A 21,113-nucleotide genomic window follows, 5' to 3' on the forward strand; every position below is an offset into this window, starting at 1 on the left:
GAATGACTATTTCTCTGGCCCACACAGGTTTATCGCCTCTCTGCAGTACTTCAGTGCTCCACAGCACACAATAGTTCAAATGATTTATCTGTTTCCATGCGACTAACATTCAAACACCTCCCACTCTCACTCCCCTTACTAATTTTCTTTGCAAAGGGTTTAAATTTGCTGCTAAATTATATCTAATTTGATATGGTATAACAAAATTCTACGTATAACAAAAATTGCTCCTTAATGGTAATTTGTTCTGGTGTACAACGCAAGTACTGAGAGCGGCACGGTGGTCCAGCAGCACTAGTGCCCCATGTCGCGGGTTCGGTCTTGACTACGGGTGCTTGTCTTAAAGAAGTTTGTACGTTCTCCCCATGGCCTGTGAGGGTTTTCTCCGAGATCTTCGGTTTCCCCCCCCACACTCCAAATATGTACAGGGTTGTCGGTTAATTGACTTGGTATAAATGTAAATTGTCCCTGGTGTATGTAGGGTAGTGTTAATATGCAGGGATTGCTGGTCAGTGTGGACTTGGTGGACCAAAAGGCCTGTTCCCGCACTTCATCTCTAAATTAAAGATTGGGAGGATTACTACACAGTGTTCTGATATGCATCTGAACATCTTTCTCTTCACAAGCCCAGAGTCTATTTAGGAATACTGATGCCCAACATTGCACTAATCGTAGCGTCACCTAAAACTTCTTGAACACGTAGACGTCATTTTTTTCCAAACAGAATGTATTGCCAGATTAAATCTATCCATGTAATCTGGATGACACAAAAATAATCATCCCCATGATATAGGAATCTAAGAAAGTGAAACAATTTAATGCTGACAAGAGACTGTGGATGAAGTGTCTCGACCCATAACATCGACTGCCCATTTCCCTCCACAGATCTGCACAGTTGCTCCAGTTTGTTTTCTGCTTATTTTTAATACTGCCCATTTGCAACACACCATGTGGCAATGTATTAATAAAAAAACAATACCTTATCGACAAGAGCTCCATGTTCCCACACTTCTATTCTCATAATGCGTTTTTGTACAGCGTCAAATCGTTGTCCAAACACTGTGATATATCGGCCCCCACTACACGAAGAAAAAATAATTTAAATAATGCAATCTTACATATATTGCTTAATATTTAGTTTAAAAGCGGTGAATATTTATGTGAGAGACTTACATAAGTGCATAAAATGTGAAAATGGCATGACTGGGTTTGATCTTAAAGAATAAGGAGAACAATTTCAATAAAAGCAGATAGATTCATGGAGAGATGGACAATATTTTTTGATTGTGAACAATAGCAAAATAGATATTCATCTTCAAGGAAAACAATTGATAAATGTTAAGGACTAAAATGAAACCATGGTCTTTTACATAAATAAATTGTAGATCTACTGCAATTGTAGAAATTGCAATGGTTTAACATTCTCCATTATTATTTAAACAACCAACTCAGCTTGTCCTTTCACCGTTTGAGTGAGGGAAATAAAAGGTTCAAAAATTCAGGTCATGTCTGTAATAGGAAAGATGATGTTAAGCTGGAAAGGGTGCAGGGAAGTTGACAAGGATGTTGCCAGGACTCGTAGACCTCAGCAATAAGGTTGAGCGAGCTCGGACTCTATTCCTTGGAGTGCAGGAGGATGAGGGGTGATCTTATAGAGGTGTACAAAATCATGAGAGGTGTAGATCGGGTAGGAGCACAGAGTCTCTTGCACAAAGTAGGGGAATCGAGAACCAGAGGATGTAGGTTTAAGATTGGATGGGAAAGATATAATAGGAACCTGAAGGGTAGCGTTTTCCACACAAAGGATGGTAGGTGTATGGAACAAGCTGGCAGAGTGGTAGATGAAGCAGATACTATCGCAAGAAACATTTAGTCTGGTACATGGATAGGACAGGTTTAGAATGATATGGGCCAAATGCAGGCAGGTGGAACGGATGTAGAGGCACATATTGGTGGGTATGGGCAAGTTGGGCAAAATAGCCTGTTTCCATGCTGTATGACATCTGTTATGAAATGCATCTTTCTCTCTCTCTCTCTCTCTCTCCCTATGTATAAATACACACACACACACGTTGCATTGGGGGAAACGTGTGAGTTGTCGAAACGGTTTGCGTTGGGGCAACGGGTGAGTGGTGGAATATTGCGTTGGGGGAACAGGGCCCAATGTCCCACTTTGTCTAGTAATATCCTAAACGCTGCCCAACCCACATAACCCATCAGTAATATCCAGCTGAACTTTAGATCGCATTAGACAATCTAAAAACACTGAAATAAAAACTAATGATCAATGATAACCATGAAACTACTGTATCACAAAAAAACGACCTACTTTATCAATATACAGTAACAATAGTAAACCATCACCCTTATCTGGTCTGACTTGTATGCAACTCAAAACTCAAAGACATGAGCCAAATGGTGTAGCAAACTCCGTGGATTATCACCTTGTCGTGGTGGAGAAGCTTGTGTGGTCCTGAGATCCTCAGAGCGATGTCGTCTGGAGCTTTGCTCCTGGTAGGGCCACCCATGGTGGTAAGGTCGAGGGGGAGGTCTCTGACAGAGCAATTCAATCAAGACCTCAACGGTGGAACAGGCGGAAGACAATGGCTGACTTTAGTGGAGCATCACAACGACTGGGAAAGCAGATGAAGACTGCAGCAGGAAAGGGTCTCCGGTTGTCTTGGACTCCATGCCACTGGATCCTGACCACTCTCAACCCCAACCCACCACTCTCAACCCCAACCCCAACCCACCACTCTCAACCCTAACCCACCACTCTCAGACATGATATTCACAGCATGCCAATTCAAGGAAAAATTCCGAGAAGAAAGGCAGCCTTTGTACATGGCCTTCGTAGACCTGACAAAGGCATTTGACGCGATACACCGTCAGGCTCTTTGGAGCATATTATCAAGGTACGGTTGTCATGACAAGTACATCAGAATATTGAGGCTTCTACATGAAGGCATTTCAGCAACTACGCTCTGTCCGAGCACTTCACTGTGGAAACGAGGGTCAAACAGGGATGCATCATCGCACCCACCTGGTTTGTCATCTTCATTGCTGCCATACTTCACCTCATTGGTGAAGAGCTGCCACAGGGGATCCCAATCCTCTACAGAACTGACGGTGGGCTCTTCAACCTTAATAAGTTGAAGGCCAAGAGCAAAGTCAGTAACACCGCCATCATGGAGCTTCAGTACGCGGACGACTGCGCCATTGTAGCACACTCTGCAGAAGACCTCCAGGGCATCCTGAATGCCTTTGCCAAGGCATACAGAGCCATGGGCTTAGCCTTAAATATCAAGAAGACCCAGGTCCTACATCAACCTCCACCCAACCAGCCGTCTACCCAGCCCACTATAAAAGTGGATGGCACCACTCTTGAAAACGTTAACCACTTCCCCTACCTTGGCAGCATTCTTTCCTCGAAAGCTGACATCGACTCTGAGGTCAACCATCGCCTGACTGGTGCCAGCGCAGCATAGGCCAGACTCAGGAAAAGAGTCTTTGAAGACCGAGACCTAAAGGCTCAAACAAAACTGCTGGTCTACGGAGCCGTTGTCGTCTCCACCTTGTTGTATGGAGCCGATTCATGGACCACCTACAGCAGGCACCTGAGAGCCCTGGAACAATATCATCAAAGATCCTTACAAAAGATTCTGAGGATCAGCTGTGAAGGCAAACTCACCCACATCAGCGTTCTGGAGGAAGCCAACATGGCCAGCATCACCACCACAATGATGTAGCACCAACTTTGATGGACTGGCATGTCCAACACACGTCTCCCAAAACAAATCCTGTACTCTCAATTGAAGGAAGGTTGGCTAGTCCCCAGCGGGCCAAAGAAACGCGTCAAGAACACCATCAAGAACAGTCTGAATAAATTCCACATCACATCGAGCAACTAAGAGCACATTGCACTGGACAGGTGCTCCTGGAGGAAAGCTGTGCAGGAAGGAGCTGCACATCACGAAATGGAGCTACACCGTGCCCTAGAGACAAAGCGATAGCTCGACGACCACCATCCATCGCCAGTCTCCACTGCCCACGTTGCACCAAGGTTTGTGTGGATCGCGGATCGGCCTCTACAGACATCTGCAGACCTACAAGTAGACGACACTATGGAGAGTAGACAGTCATATTCATTTCGACTGACTGCCGATGATGATGGTAGCAAACTACTCAAATGGCATCATGCTGTTGTGATAAACTAAAACCTAATTTGCTCTGATCTCTTCAGTTAGAAACATGTAATTTTATAGCAGATGAGGCAGCCACTTGGCCCACCGTACCTGAATCAGTTCTGTGGCAGTTAACCAGTTATTTTAATTCCCATGCAGTTTTTCATTGTATTTCCGATTTTTAAGAAGATTATAAAAAGGTCGGTACGGAAATTACCAGGTTCTCTCCAAACATAAGAAGAGCTGACATAGTGTTGGTGCAATAAATCCCAGCATCTGTACAACCGGCCCTGCTGTCAAGCCACTGACAACAGCAGTTAATGCAGCTGTTGCACAGCTCAAGTGACTTGGCTTCAGTCCTGACCTTGGTTGCTGTCCATGTGGAGTTTGCATGTTCTCCCAATGACCACGTGATATTCACCACATAAGGCCATAAGTGATAGTAGAATTAGGCCATTCGGCCCATCAAGTCTACCCCGCTATTCAATCATTGCTGATCTATCTAATCCCATTCTCCTGCCTTCTCCCCGTAACCTCTGACATCTGCACTAATCAAAAATCTATCTATGCCTGCCTTCAAAATATCCACTGACGGCCTCCGCAGCCTTCTGTGGCAAAGAATTCCATAGATTCACCACCCTCTGCATAAAGACATTTCCCCTCATCTCCTTCCTAAAAGAACGTCCATGCTCCCATTTCCTCCCAAAGATGGGCTGCAAGTTATCCCCAGTGTTGGTGGGCGGCAGAAGAATTTGTGGAGAGTTTGTGGACATCTGTGAGGGAATTAATTCAGGAAAATAAAATTTTGGGAGAATGGGAATGATGGGAATGTTCCAAGTGCCGGAATAGATTGAACATGCCAGGACAAATGAAACAAAAATGTTTTGAATTTATGAATGTAGACGGCACTTACCTGAATATGCTTTTTGTTGGCTTAACTTCATCAATTGTTGGGTCGGGGACATAGGAAAATTTATTACTCTGAATTTCCTTTTTGGATTTGTTCCCATAATGTACGTAGACTGGGACGATCATAGCTTGAGAAGTTGCACTATTATAGGGGCCTGTGATGCAGATCAAGCTCTTATCAAATGTTGTCCTGTAGAAAACAAAAATAAGCATCAGGAGAATTTTAACCAATACTTCACACACTCAATCCAGCATATTTTAATGAGGAAGCGGAAAAGGGACACATGAAGAACTTGAAATCAACTCATTTATATCAAAATGGCTCTCAATAAACTCTACCAACAAATACAAGTTGAAACTCTTGACATCTCAAATGAGATTTGAAGTAACTCACATGATTAAATAAAACATAGGAAATGTGTCACAAGGAAACAGGTCCAATTTAGTTTAGTGTTGTTTCGAGATACAGCACGGAAACAGGCCCTTCGGCCCACTGGGTCTGAGCCGACCAGCGATCCCTGCACACTAACACTATCCTACACCCACTAGGGACAATTTTTACAATTACACCAAGCCAGCTAACCTACAAACTGTACGTCTTTGGAGTATGGGAGGAAACCGAAGATCTTGGAAAAACCCACGCAGGTCACGGGGAGAACGTACAAACTCCGCACAGACAGCACCCGTAGTCAGGATCGAACCGGCGCTGCATTCACTGTAAGGCAGCAACTCTACCGTGACCGCCCTATTACACAGCACATTGTGTATAACCAAGATATCTGAAGGCACATCTTAATCACTTGCATGCAGCAGCTAATCAGTGTAACTGCAGAGGTCTGCCAATGTTGTAATAGGAACATTTAGCCCTTGTTTGCTAAGTAGACGAGATGCAATTTGAAATTAGTAACAAATGTTGTATGTGGACAACAATCAGAAAGATAGCAACCTAAAAATTGATATTAATTGTCCCAGTCGTCTGAAGACTCAAATGCTTCAACAAACTTGTAGACTACCTCCCATTTACCCCTCTGAATGTCAGCTCATCGATAACACAGCAGGCCCTCCCCTACAACTCACCTAATCTCATTCACCTGTCATTTCTGTGACTTGTCCATGTTCAGGGGGCTCTAAGTTAAGCAGCCGCTCTTATTCAAACAGCAGCTCTGGCTTTTGTCCTCCTGAGGTCAAATCCCTTCCCAGCTCAAAGCTGTCACAACTGCCACAATGTTTTATTTTGCAGTCCTTCCCCAAGATCAATGTTTTGTTCCACTTACAGAGTGCATTGAATCTGGCCAAGCATCACTTTTACATCCTCTTGCTTTCCAGTGTTTAGATTATCTCCGGTGATTGTTAGACTGGTTCCTCCAGCATGTATCCCTCGTGATGGACTTATAGCTAAAGGCTTAGGCTCCTGAACAATTGTAAAAAACCAAAAGGTTAGCTGTATTACGTATTTGGAAATTCATAGCAAATGGCGTCAAGTTTGGAAAAGGGGAAATACAACGGGATCTGGGGGTCCTTGTTCATCAGGCTATGAAAGTAAGCATGCAGGTACAGCAGGCAGTGAAGAAAGTGAATGGCCTTTATAACAAGAGGAGTCAAGTATAGGAGCAAAGAGGTCCTTCTGCAGTTATACAGGGCCCCAGCGAGACCACACCTTCATTTTGTTCAGTTTGGGTCCCCTAAATTGAGGAAGGACATTCTTGCTATTGAGGGACTGCAGTGTAGGTTTACAAGGTTAATTCCTGGGATGGTGGGACTGTCATATGCTGAGAGAATGGAGCAGCTGGGTTTGTACACTCTGGAGTTTAGAAGGATGAGAGGGTACCTTATTGAAACATATAAGATTGTTAAGGGTTTGGACATGCTAGAGGCAGGAAACATGTTCCCGATGTTGGGGGATCCAGGGGCCGCAGTCTAAGAGTAAGGGTAAGCCATTTGGAATGGAGACGAGGAAACACTTTTTCTCACAGAGAGTTGTGAGTCTGTGGAATTCTCTGCCCCAGAGGGCGGTGGAGGCCGATTCTCTGGATACTTTCAAGAGAGAGCTAGATAGGGCTCTTAAAGATAGCGGAGTCAGTGGGTATGGGGAGAAGGCTGGAACGGGGTGCTGAATGGGGATGATCAGCCATGATCACATTGAATGGCGATGCTGGCTCGAAGGGCCGAATGGCCTACTCCTGCCACTATTGTATATTGTCTATTCAGTGTTCTCTGTGCGGCTTCGTTAAGCAAGTTGACAAATGTTTCTTTTTTTCCAAATATTATTTTTTCTTAGAATACATCTTATAAAGTTAGCATTAAGTACATTTTTTTATTGTTGAAATATTGGATAAAAAATTGTTTTTTCAATTTAAGAATGTAAAAAGGAGTTATGAGACCAAAGTTCCAGTAAAATTCAGTGGCCAGTGAATACTCACAGTGTATGTGAACTTCATAGCAGACATTCCCACTTTGTTATTATTTGTCACAATGCGAACCAAATGACTTTGTGGTTCAGCAACGTTACCTAATTTACAAACAACCCTGCAAATATAGTTAAATGAAAAAATCTTTTAACTCATCAATTTGAATCCTTGAAAATAAAAGCAGAATCAATCAAAGTTGAATTGTATGTGAGCGATTCCCATCCCCTAAATCAGGGACCTTGACACATTTCTGTTGCCATCCATCTCAATAATCATTGTGCTTCAAGAGATAGGAGATTGGAGGCTAACAGAGATAGGATTTGGGAGGCAACCAGACAGAAATTGTAATTTTTTTGAATCGTACTGTTCAAAGTGTCTCAACAGCTCTTTAAAATAAATGTTTGAAATTACAGTTGTATATGGAACACTTGTGTTACAATGCTGTAACACAATAGTTTCATACTGTTGACTCCTGCGAACAGTAGACCTGTAGAGAACAGAATAAGGACCAGGGTCTAAAGAGTCAAGTATTACCTCTGCTTTCTGGCTTCTACAGTATTATTCCTGATCACCAAGCCTTTCTGCCAGCTGATATGAAAAGGAGAAGGGACGGTTCTGCAGATTGTGCAAGAAGGAACTGCAGATGCTGGTTTAACCGAAGATAGACACAAAAAGCTGGAGTAACTCAGCAGGACAGGACCCATTCCTTCTCTCCAGTGATGCTCCCTGTCTCGCTGAGTTACTGCAGCTTTTTGTGCCTATCTTCGGTTCTGCGGATTGCTGGGAACTGCTCAAAAGCCCACAGCTGGGGCAACTGGCGTGGCAATCTGTCAAATGAAGCAGAAGCTACAAAAGTGCTCAAGGAGCGCATGGAACTACCCCAGTTGGATCTGGTCCATATGTTGTCTGTCAAAGGCGCAAGTCAGAAAGTATAGTTGGAAAGAGAAGTTGGAAAGAGAAAATCTGGAGCAAATCCTGGCAACAGCAAGAGATGGGAAGTTCAGGAAAATGGTGACTAACAGCGACAAAAAAAATTCTGAAACAAATTTGCAAAGGATATTTTTTTTAAATCTACAAATATATTGGGAAAAACAAGGAACAATATGGACCTTTCAGTTCTTAGTTTGGTTTAGTTTATTATTGCCTCGTGTACCAAGGTACAGTGAAATGTTTTTTGCTGCGTGCCATCCAGCCAGACAAGACTATACACGATTACAATCAACCTGTCCACAATTTACAGATAAAGGATACAACATTTAGTGCAATAACAGTGACATTGTAAGGAAGTTAAAGAAATTATGAACACATTGAATGATAAGTCTGCATTAATTTTTGCATCAAAGGAAGAGGTAAACATTCCAGGCATATTGAAGAAACTAATAAGAAATCCAGGACCAGTCTTGCCTTTCCTTCCGCTAGCTGTCTATGCAGTGATGACAGATAGATCTTCCACAATCTCAACACACAAAGTAAAATGCTATGGAAAATAGCCAAACCAACACTAAATGCTTTTGTTGAACCTAAAATGGTAGAGAAGTCACAAGGACCATCTGAAAAGATCATCTGTAAAGATAATTTTTGACTGAAACAGTATGTTGATACTGGACATTGTACCATGGAGCAAGAACACCTCGGCCATTGGATCACCACAGCCAGTTAGAACCAGAAAAGACTATCTATTAACTTAAGTATCCCAAGGACTTTATGCCAAAGTAATTCATGTAAAGACTGTATAGATTTTTAAAGTTCTAGTATCTTGAAGACCACCAGGGACGCCAGGGAGATGGCTGCCCTGCCACCAGTCTGTTCATATTTTCTTTCTTTTTGTTATTTTTTTAGTGTGTTAAAAGTTTGTTTTAATGTTCTTCTGTTTGTTTTATGTGGTGGGAGGGGGGAGGGGATCGGGGGAGGGGATTAGGGGAAACTTTTTTTCAAGCTTCTACCTTCCTGGAGATGTGATCAATTTTTCAGATCACTTTCTCCAGGCTCTGTGGCCTACCATCGATGGAGCTGGAAGCCTCCTCGGGCTGTCATGAGCCACACCGCAGGGCGCGGACTTAACATCAGAGCTGATCCCTTGTCTGGGATCGCTCCCATCGCGACCACCGCGAAATTACCAACAAGGGCTCGCAGTCTTGGGTGAGGCTAGTCGGGAGCTCCAACGTCGCGGAAGGCTCGACCAGCCCCGACGCAAGGTTAGATCACCCGGCTGACATCCCCCCGATGTGGGAGCTTGATCGCCTCGACGTGGAGGGCCCGAACGCCGCCGGCTATGGGAGTCAAGATCATCCCATCAACGGGGGCTCGAGGCCCTCGACCGAGGAAGAACAAAGGAAGAGACTTGAACTTTATTTCGCCTTCCACCACAGTGAGGAATGTGTACGAGTCACTGTGGTGGATGTTCATGTTAAAATGTGTTTTTTGAGTGATCTGTTGCTTTTAACTGTATAACTGACCTGGCCAATGAAATTCCTCGCATGTTGCAAAACATACTTGGCGAATAAAGTGTGATTCTGATTCTGATTCTGATATATCAAGGAGATTCTAAGAGAAGAGCAACATGGAGGTGAACTTTTTAAAGAAAATCAGAGGCTGCGAACAAACTTTCCTGATATTTCTTTCTTTCTTCATTATTGTATTGAGCTGATAAAGCTTTATCTTTATTTATCTTTGGAAGCAGATTATTATTCTCCGAGCAGTGTAATTAAGAAATGCAGGCTTTCAAGACAATTAACAGTCTGATAAATTAACAAAATTTAATTACATCCACTGCACCACAATCTATAATTAGGGAAAAAAAAATTACGACCATTGAAGATCTATTTCCAATCTAAAAACCTTATTTTGATAAATAAGTACAATTTTGCCACTGACATAGCTCAGTGAAAGTACAGTTAAGAACAGGCTGTTGAAAGAGGTCATTTTCAAACATGAATGGGTGAGCAAACACTGTCATATTTAGTAATTAAATCATAGTAGTAACCCATTATTTTTTATGCAATATTTTAATGCGATTGTTGCTCATAAATAACGATAATTTTTGACATACCTGACAGAAGTGTCATATTTTTCTTGGATTTGAATGCAAGAAGAGTTTCCAACTTTGATCTCTTTGATATCATCAGAGCGTCTTCCAATATTTGAGCCTGTAATGGTCAGGAGAATTCCTCCTTCGAGTGGTCCATTTACTGGGTCCAACTGAATAAGGGAAGAATTAATTCATAGGTTAACTCTGTGCATGCAGTTTTGATTTTTCTTTCAAAAGGCTGATCGTTCTCCATATATAATTTGACAATAAAAATAAAGATGACCAGACATTTAATCAAAACACCTTCACAGGGCCCAGTGTTTTATGAAGTTTTTCCTTTTTTAAATGGTTTACCTATTAAAACTGTTCAATTGTTTACATAAAATGCACATTTGAATGTGGACCTTTTTTACTGTGAATAATTGACTGCTCATAATGTTATAGTGATGTCTCAAACAGTTTCTAATTCGGAGAAAATGATACGAAGGGAGGTTACGTACCTGCAAGATAGTTGGGGCTGGACAATCATCCGTATTTTTAACCGGAACTTCGCAAAGCTTTCCAAAAACACATTTTTTTGTACTCTTACACCAAACACACATGTATTCTTGCTCTGCACTGAGGCATAGACTGCAGTCGGTGTTGCTGTATCCACAATTGTAGAGAGTCACTGAAATTAAAATAAGTTTTAATAATATAAACCAGAATGTGTTTGTCTATCCATGTATGGTAGCTATTCATGAAAATTAATTCCAATTTACACAGACAATTAGCGTAAAGATTAATGATTGCCAGGCAAATCAAGCAATATACAAATGATGGTTTTGTTCAAAACTCTTCCCTGCCTTGAAGTTTATTTAAGTAACCATTATTCTGGGAAGAGCAAAGAATTGATTACCAAGGGACTTGATTCATCCTTTCTACACTCACTTTCAAGACATATTTCAGTGCTTCTAAATATATTACAACATATTCAACCTGAAACCTAGCTCAATTTCTTAACTAAACAAGCAAATATGCACTGACAGCCCGTTTCTAATCCCAGTTTGGCTGCTGTGGCAGAAATTGCCTAAAAATTGATTGAAGAATCCTAGAACTAAGTCATGATCCTCATTCAAGATTCAAGAGAGTTTATTGTCATGTGTCCCAGATAAGACAATGAAATTATTGCTTTGCTTGAGCACAACAGAATATTGTATAAATAAATACAGAACAGATCAGTGTGTCCATACACCATTGAATATATATACACACACACACATATATGGACATATGGAAGAGGTCAACTTTAAAACAAATGAACACTGCTATTGTATACGTTTTGGGACAGAAAGGTCTATTTGCATCTCCCTTTTAAACTGCCCCACAGAAAACAGAAGAATAATGAAAATATGTGTTCTTTATTTCACTGACTAATCTGCATGTTTTATTAGAAACCAAAAACTGTTATCCTAATCTCAGATAGGAATGAAGAAAACAAAGCTCTGAAAGATGTTGGGTGTGTAGACATCAAAATCAAGTTGAGCAAAATGTAAAGTGATGAAGAACTTAGAAGCTCAAGCAGTATCTGTGGATAGAACGGGCAGGTGACATTTCAAGTTGGGACTGTTCCTCCTTCTACCGACCCCGAAATGTCACCTGTCTAATCCCTCCACAGACGCTGCCTGACCTGTTGAGTTCCTCCAGCGCTTTGTGTTATGCTCAATCTGCAGTTCCTGTTTCTTCAAAAGCAAACTGGCAAACATTTTCTGGAGTAGGTGAGTGAGAAAATAATTTTCAGAAATACATTAAATGTTAGAGCTGGTTCCAAACTTAATAGTGGCCTCCCATATTGCACCATGTTCTTAAATTTAATTTTCCAATTTCTGAGACTAAAATATCCCTCACTTACCATCCAGTCTACTGTCAATCGTCTTTCCATCTGCTCGCACAGAGAAACGAAGGGTAAGGGTTTCATTTTTATCAGAGGAAAGCTACAAGAGAAATGTTTTGAACAATTAACAATTTTAGCAAAGAGTTTAATTAAAACTCAACAAACTCCTGAATGAAATCCCTTTGGTGGCAAGTGCAGGTTTTATTTGGTTTATCCTTGCTTGCCGTGAGAAAACAAGGTTTTGGGAGCAGGAGTGGCTTATTGGCGTGTGTAAAGCGGGAGAGAAGAGAATTACAGACAGGTAAACTAACCCCACATTGTGACTAGATTCGGACTGGAAAAACAATTATCTAATCCTATCTGATAACCACATGTGCAGACTCGAAATTCAGCCTAAAATTTGTCAAGGAATCAGGGATACAGAAGTTTACATTTGCCAAAGAATATTTGCACAGGTTTTTTTTAAAGCATCCAGGATTTCCCAAGCATTGGATGGCATTCAATGTTCAAACCCAAGCGCTGTGAGCCAGACTCCTGATGTCAGTTGTACGTTGCTGGGAGGTGATCAGTCATGCACAAGGGGCGTTGTTGTGAGGGGGCCATAAATTTGAGAAACAAAGCTTGAGCTTAATCAACACAGTAATTAATGTTTATTGAATAACTCATCACTGCCGCACAGTATGTCAATTCTCCTTAAAATAAAACTCTAATAGACTTTCTGCTCCAGTATCAATATATAAAAATGTAAGTACTTAATAAATAACATAATTACATTATATGGGCAGCCTTCCAAACCACCACAGCTAATACAGCTGCCTCTCTCATGTAACTGGACAGATATTCATGCATTAATAATTTATCTCTGCTGTCTGGAAGGTAGCATATATTATGCTGGAATTTAATACGTTACTCCAGAAAAGCTTTGGAGCATCACTCATGGGAATAAAATTAATTTATTTGCTAAATTAAAGTAATGAGCAGAAAGCTTTCACCAAAATACATCAGTCAATATTAAAAATAACATACATGAATATTATAATTCAGAGTTATGGCATATTCAATGGATCCAATGCCATCTTCTACCACTGAAATATCCACTTAGATTATGGGCAGTGCATGGATTTCTGGCTGAAAACTAGATCACCAAGCTTCCTGCCAAAGTGGGTTTTGAGTCTGAAGCAATGGATTGGACAGTTCTAATTTCTACCCTAGAAATTGCAGCTGTAAAGTAACCTTTCTCTTGACTTAAGGATACATTCATTCCTCTTACACTTAACAATGTTACCATATATTTTAATGAGGCTTATGAATTTTAAAAGGGCCGAGGAGAAAATGAATCGTTTGACAGCTATAAAAATAAATATAAATTGAAACAGCAAGTCACAGAAGTGTGGGAAGAAAATGGTTATAGAAGGAAAGGATTTCAATCTCACGAATATTATCTGAGATTGCCTTAGTTAGAAAAGCATAGAGGGAATGGAAATTTTGAAGAAGAGCTTTTTGAGTCAGTGCATATATAGCCCGAAGGGGCAGTCTTGCACCTAATCCTAACTTTGTAAGTTATGGAAAGGTTCTTAAAGGCTCTTAAAGGTTTGGACAGGCTAGATGCAGAAAAAAAAATCCCAATGTTGAGGGAATACAGAACTAGGGGTCACAGTTTAAGAATAAGGGGTAGGCCATTTTAGGACTGAGATGAGGAAAAAACTTCTTCACCCAGAGGGTTGTGAATTTGTGGAATTCTCTGCCACAGAAGGCAGTGGAGGCCAATTCTCTGGATGTTTTCAAGAGAGAGTTAGATTTAGCTCTTAGGGCTAAAGGAATCAGGCATGGAAATCGATATCAAAACATGGGGGGGGGGACACAATTTCTTGGAGGCTGCATGTGCGTGCATGCACACACACACACGCGTACACACACATATGCGCATGCACGCGAGGCTTCGGCCGTGGGCCCTGTGGATGGCAACATGGGATGACCTAGTTGGTGACCGACTCCAAACTCTAGCAACAGCAGCCTCGTCCGCCTCAAATCGTGGGGCTTCAATCAACCCGTTCACAGGGCCTTTCATCGCCCGGCGGGGGTTACAACATCGGGAGTCTCGATCGCCTCAACGCAACAATTTGACCGCTGGGCGGTGGAATATCCCGCGACCGGCCGCACTGGGCAATGAAAAGTCCTGCAAACGGGCCGATTCCTACTACTGCACCTATTTTCTATGCTCAACTGTTGTCCAGAAATTAAGGTGCTGAACACGTTGATTTCAATATCATTGAGCAGAATCTGGGAGATGCTACTTGCAGGCAAATCTCCATCCAGCAAGTCGTAGTCTTCTAACAGTGAAATAATGAGTGTTCTGAGCCAATTTGTTCCTGTGAAGCTGAAAGGTAGGAAAGGCAAATGCAGCAAATCCTGTATGTCATAAATATTGATTAAAAAAAAGGAAGCATGTGGTGCACTGAAAACAAGCAAGGTCTTTCAGAGAAAATATGTAGGGGCTACTTAAAAACTAAATTAAGGGGGCAAAGAGTTGCGAGGAAATATGTTTGACAGATGAGATTAAGGAAAATCCTTTGACAGCCATAGGAGTGAGGTTAACCAGGGAAAAGGCCAATCTGTGCATGGTTCCAGAGGACATGGGTGGTTTGAAAAATCTGAGCTGGAAGCACAAAGCAGACTTACTTAGTCAGAGAGACTGGCTGCCGACCCATCTTCCCATGCCTGCTTTCTCTCCCGTCAAACCTATTGCTGTGATCCTCTTCCACACTCTGTTTCTGATCAATTCCGACACAAATAGTTGAGATGATGAACCGTTCGCAGCAACAGACTGTCTGTACCAAATATTTTGAGGGGCATAGATAGATTGGATATCGAGGAACTTTTCCCCATAACTGAGAAGTCTAAAACCAGAGGGCAAAAGATTAAGACAAGGGGCAAGAAGGGATTGGACTGGTTGCAATGTGTAATGCATTAACCAAGGAGGTGGAAGTGACAGGTACTTACACAACAGAAAAAAGTACTTGCACGAGCACTTGCATAGTCAGGCAGAGCAGGCTATGAAATAAGTGCTGGTAAATGGAATTAGTGCAGATGAACACTTGATGGTCGGCAATGGCATGGCAGAAGAATTTGTATGAACTAATTATTACATAGATGATATTGCAAAAGTAATTAATCCACCCAAAGGGTTGTGGAGTTCTTAATATCATTATTATTAGCTGCAAGCTTTAAAAAAAAAAATACACAAAATAAATCATATAACATAGTAAGAAGCACATTTAATTGAATTACTAACCTTAATCCCATCACTGGAAAACTCATTGAATGATTTGTCCTTCACAACATAGGGGTATTCTTTGGAATCGACAGTAATTACTAGGTTCAATTTCTTCCCCTGTATGCAGCAAACATATGAAAAGTGAATTGATTAATTCAGGACAGCAAGCATGGTTTATACACAGCAGATCGTGCCTTACTAATGTGACTGAGTTTTCAGAGGGGATGACAAAGTTGATCGATGAGGGTAGGGCAGCGGATGTTGTCTACATGGGTTTTAGCAAGGCATTTGATACATTTCCTGGTAGGCTGATCCAGAAGATTATGATGCACAGGATGAACAGCGTTTTCCTTCTTTGTGTTTTTAGGTTGTTGTAAAATGTACGTTTTAGTTTTTCTTTTGTTTTGAATTATGTGAAGGGGGGTGGGCGGGGGAAACTTTCTTTATCCCTTTCCTCGACGGAGATGCAACTTATTCTGTGTCGTATCTCAGTCTACACTGTAGCCTAACGTAGTGGAGCTGGCGGCCTCTTTCTGGGACCTCGGGAGCTCCACGCCGTGAGAGCTTCTACTGCCCCTGACGTGGGAGCTTCGATCGACCCGGCTGCAGGAGCTTCAATCACCCCAACTGTGGATGGTTCGACTCCCCCGACCGCGAGAGGAAAGGAGGATAGAAGATAAGACTTTATGGCCTTCCAACTCAGTGGGGAATGTGGAGGAGCCATTGTGGTGGATGTTTATGTCAATTTTTCATGTAGTTGTGTGTATTGTTGCTTTTTTTAATGACTGTATGGCAAACCAAATTACCCGTATGTTGCAAAACATATTTGTCTAATAAATTACGATTATTATGATTATGGTATGGATTCAGAACTGGCACACTGATAGAAAGAGTGTTTTAGTGGAAAGACAATAATAAGGCTGGATGTCTGGGACCAGTGGATTTCTGCAGAGATCTGTGCTGGTACCTCTGTTGTTTGCGATATATATATGATTTGGAAGTTAAGGTAGACAGGTTTGTTGGCAAGTTTGCAGTGTGACACCACCAAGATTGCTGTGATTGCCGACTTTGAGGTAGACTGTCAAATTATATAGTGGATGTAGATCAGTTACAGAAATGTCCGGAGAAATGACAGATGGTGTATAATTTGAGGAAGTCTGAGGTGTTGCACTTTTGGAGGTTTGGATGCAAGGGGAAAATGTGCAATTAAAGGCATGACCTTGAACAGCATTGATGTGCACAGGGGTCGTGGTGTCCAACTCCATTATATGTATGGAGTAGATAGAGGGGTGAAGGAGGCATATAGTGCATTCAGAAAGTATTCAGACCCCTTCACTTTTTCCACATTTTGTTATGTTATAGCCTTACTCTAAAATTGATTAAATTCTTTTTTTTTATCATCAATCTACACACAATACCTCATAATAAAAAAGTGAAAATAAGTGATTCGACATTTTTACAAAGTAATTAAAAAGAAATAACTGAAATATTACATTTACATAAGTATTCAATCATAAGAGTTCAATCCTGGTTTCATCAGACCAGCGAACCTTGTTTCTCATGCCTTTTGGCAAACTCCAAGGGGGCTTGTCTCAGTTTCCATCTGGCCACTCTACCATTAAGGCCTGATTAGTGGTGTGCTGCAGATATAGTTGTCCTTCTGGAAGGTTCTCCCATCTCCACAGAGGAACTCTTGAGCTCTGTCAGAGTGACCATCGGGTTTGTGGTCACCTCCCTGACCAAGGCCCTTCTCCCCCGATTGCTCAGTCTGGCCGGGAGGCCAGCTCTATGAAGAGTCCTGGTGGTTCCAAAGTTCTTCCATATAAGAATTACGGAGGCCACTGTGTTCTTCAGGATCTGCAATGCTGCACAAATTGTTTTATACCCTTCCCCAGATCTGTGTCTCGACACAATCCTGTCTCGGAGGTCTACAGACAATTTCTTCATCTTCATGGCTTGGTTTTTGCTCTGACATGCACTGTCAACTGTGGGATCTTATATAGACAGGTGTGTGCCTTTCCAAATCATGTCAAATCAATTTAATTGACCACTGGTGGACTCCAATCGAGTTGTAGAAACATCTCAAGGATAATCAATGGAAACAGGATGAACCTAAGCTCAATTTTGAGTGTCATAGCAAAGGGTCTGAATACTAACGTAAATTTGATATTTCAGTTATTTATTTTTTATAACTTTGCAAAAATGTCTAAACACCTGTTTTCGCTTCTTCATTCTAGGGGATTGTGTGAATTTAATCCATTTTAAAATAAGGTAACAAAATGCGGAAAAAGTGAAGTGGTTTGAATACTTTCTGAATGCACTGCAAATATGCCTGTCTGGTCGGGGCATTGAGTATAAGAGCCACAGTCACGATGCAGATTTATAGAACTTTGGTAAGACCACATTTGGAATATTGTGTGCAGTTCAGATTGTGCCATTACAGGAAGGATGAGGAGGCTTTGGAGAGGGTGTAGAGATGGTTTACCAGAATTATGCCTAGATTAGGGGGTAACGTGAGAGGGGCAAAGTTTAAAGGAGTTGAGCGGGACTTTTTTTTCCACACAAAGAGTAGTGAGTGCCTGGGACACAAAGCCAGGGTTGGTGGTAGAGGCCGATGGAATAGTGGCATTTGAAAGACTTTTAGATAACAACATTAAGATATTTTTAGATATGCAGTGAATGGAGGAATATGGATTAAGTGCAGGCAGATAAGAGTTGGCTTTGGATTCATGTTTGGCACAGATATTGTGGGCTGTCCTGGTTTGTGTTCTATGTTTAGACTTACCCGATAGAAATCAACATTTTTCCCTTTAAATGTAATGCTGTTCGTAACATTCACTGAAATGAACAGTGGTGAAGGATTTCCAAATTGTGGACACATATGAGCCTAGAAACAAACCATAACTTTAATGACTTACATGCAAAATACTACTTTTATTATAAATCATCAATCTAACAACAAAAACAAATAAAATCCTTAACAAATACAGAACTGCTGACCAGGCCCTGAGGAAGGGTCCCTGACCAAAGTGTTAAATTCCAATTAAACTTCCCTTCAGTTCTATTCAATTAAAATTTCTTACATATTGATAGTGCTTTTTTAATTGGGGGAGTATCTGAACCAGCAAGCTTCATTTAGATTAAATAATGAAAAAACAAGGAACTGGAAGCAGTCAGGTTCCATTTTAGAAAGATTATTTACAATCTGACACAAAACAAAGATCAGGTCAAGAGTCAAGAGTGTTTTATTGTCATATATGTCCCGGATGGGACAATGAAATTCTTACTTGCTGCAGCACAACAGAATACGTGAGTATGTAAACATTGTACATTAAAAAAAGAAAAAAGAAAAAGTTAAATAAATAACAAAAATAGTGCAAATAACAAATAATAATATAGTCTTTTGCAGTTCAGAGCTCAGAGCTTTTTCATTGTTGTATTTAATAGCCCGATGGCTGTGGGGAAGAGCTGTTCCTGAACCTGGGCGTTACAGTTTTCAGGTTCCTGTACCTTCTTCCTAATGGCAATGGTGAGATGGGTGTGTGGCCAGGATGGTGTGGGTCCTTGATGATTTTGGCTGCCTTTTTGAGGCAGCGACTACGATAGATCCCTTCGACGGTGGGGAGGTCAAAGCCGGTGATGGACTGGGCAGTGGTCACAACATTTTGTAGTCTTTTTTGCTCCTGGACGTTCAAGTTGCCAAACCAGGCCATGATGCAACCAGTCAGAATGCTCTCTATCGTGCACCTGTAGAAGTTTAGGAGAATCATCGGAATCTCCGTAAACTTCTCAGGAAGTAGAGTTGCTGATGTGCCTTCTTTACAATTGCATTGGTGTGCTGGGTCCAGGAAAGATCTTCTGATATATGCACGCCCACGAATTTGAAGTTATTGACCCTTTCAGGATTATGGGTCCTCATCCTTCTCCTACCAAAGTTCACAATCAGTTCCTTGGTCTTACTGATGTTGAAAGCCAGGTTGTTGTGCTGGCACCATTTGGTCAGTCGGTCGATCTCACTTCTATATTCTGACTCATCCCCATCTGTGATTCGTCCAACCACAGGGGTGTCTTCGGCGAACTTGATGATGGAGTTCGTACTATGACCGGCTACGCAGTCATGGATATAGGGTGAGTAAAGCAGGGGGAGCTGTGCACGCAGCCTTGAGGTACTCCGGGACTAATTGTTACTGAGGATGAAGTGGTTCCTCCAATTCGAACAGACTGTGGTCTGTGGATGAGGAAGTCGAGGATCCAATTGCAGAGGGATGTGCAGAGGCCCAGTTCCGTGAGCTTGGTAACCAGCTTGGAAGGAATGATAGTATTAAATGCCGAGCTGTGGTCTAAAAACAACAGGGTAACGTAGGTGTTTTATTGTCCAAGTGGTCCAGTGCGGAGTGGAGAGCCAGTGAAATTGCATCCTCCGTTGTCCTGTAGTGGCGGTATGTGAACTGTGGTTGGTCGGGGTTCTTGTCGAGGTAGGAGCTGATGTGCGCCATAACCAACCTCTCAAAGCACTTCATCACCACAGACATTAGTGCCACTGGTCGATAGTCATTGAGTCACGTCACCTTACTCTTCTTAGGCACTGGTATAATTGATGTCCTCTTAAAGCAGGTGGGAACCGCAGACCTCAGAAGTGAGAGATTGCAAATGTCTGCAAAAACTCCCGCCGGTTGGTCTGCACAGGTTTTGAGAACTCGACCGGGTATACCATCAGGTCCAGGTGCTTTCTGAGGGTTCACCCCCTGAAGGATCTTCTGACGTCGGCCTCGGTGACTGTGACTGTAACACCGTCAGGGCGAATAGGAGCTCGGGAAGGCACATCTTTGTTCTCCCTATTGAACTGTGTGTAGAACACATTGAGCTGTGCAGCAAAATGTGGAAATCCCCCCCTTCCCTGCTGCCTAAAATAGATACAGTACCCTCCATAATGTTTGGGACAAAGACCCATCATTTATTTAATTGCCTCTGTACTCCACGATTTGAAATTTGTAATAGGAAAAAAAAATCACATGTGGTTAAAGTGCACATTGTCAGATTTTAATAAAAGCCATTTTTATACATATTGGTTTCACCATGTAGAAATTACAGCTGTGTTTATACATAGTCCCCCCATTTCAGGGAACCATAATGTTTGTGACACAGCAATGTCATGTAAATGAAAGTAGTCATGTTTAGTATTTTGTTGCATATCCTTTGCACACAATTGCTTGAAGCCTGTGATTCGCTGACAGGCCTGTATTGCAGCCATCTTTAGCTTCAGGTTTTCGTGAGTTTCAAACAATGTAACAGCAATTAAAGGAGGGAGATTCAGTGGACTCAGCAGGTTATCAGCAAGTGTTATAACTTTATTGTACTCTGAAAGCTGTGGCTTGCCTCTGAGAACCTTGCTAATTTTTATCCTACCTCAAGATCAAATTGACCCTCAGCACTCACT

General features: G+C 41.7%; 1 protein-coding gene across 6 annotated transcripts in view; it reads right to left on the reverse strand.

The window, feature by feature from the left end:
• Positions 1-21,113, reverse strand: part of LOC129707819 (plexin-B2-like) — a 193,415-nt gene that overhangs the window by 37,199 nt on the left and 135,103 nt on the right. For all 6 annotated transcript variants that reach the window (XM_055653188.1, XM_055653183.1, XM_055653187.1 and 3 more), the window contains 9 exons: positions 18,462-18,563; positions 15,695-15,793; positions 12,421-12,502; positions 11,030-11,199; positions 10,551-10,699; positions 7,514-7,619; positions 6,368-6,504; positions 5,098-5,283; positions 980-1,079 (listed from right to left, as the gene is read on the reverse strand). In XM_055653188.1, the coding sequence (XP_055509163.1) occupies positions 980-1,079; positions 5,098-5,283; positions 6,368-6,504; positions 7,514-7,619; positions 10,551-10,699; positions 11,030-11,199; positions 12,421-12,502; positions 15,695-15,793; positions 18,462-18,563 (1,131 nt within the window). The remainder of the gene's footprint in view (positions 1-979; positions 1,080-5,097; positions 5,284-6,367; positions 6,505-7,513; positions 7,620-10,550; positions 10,700-11,029; positions 11,200-12,420; positions 12,503-15,694; positions 15,794-18,461; positions 18,564-21,113) is intronic.

This window comes from Leucoraja erinacea, chromosome 22 (assembly GCF_028641065.1).
Source record: "Leucoraja erinacea ecotype New England chromosome 22, Leri_hhj_1, whole genome shotgun sequence".
Lineage (NCBI taxonomy): Eukaryota > Metazoa > Chordata > Chondrichthyes > Rajiformes > Rajidae > Leucoraja > Leucoraja erinaceus.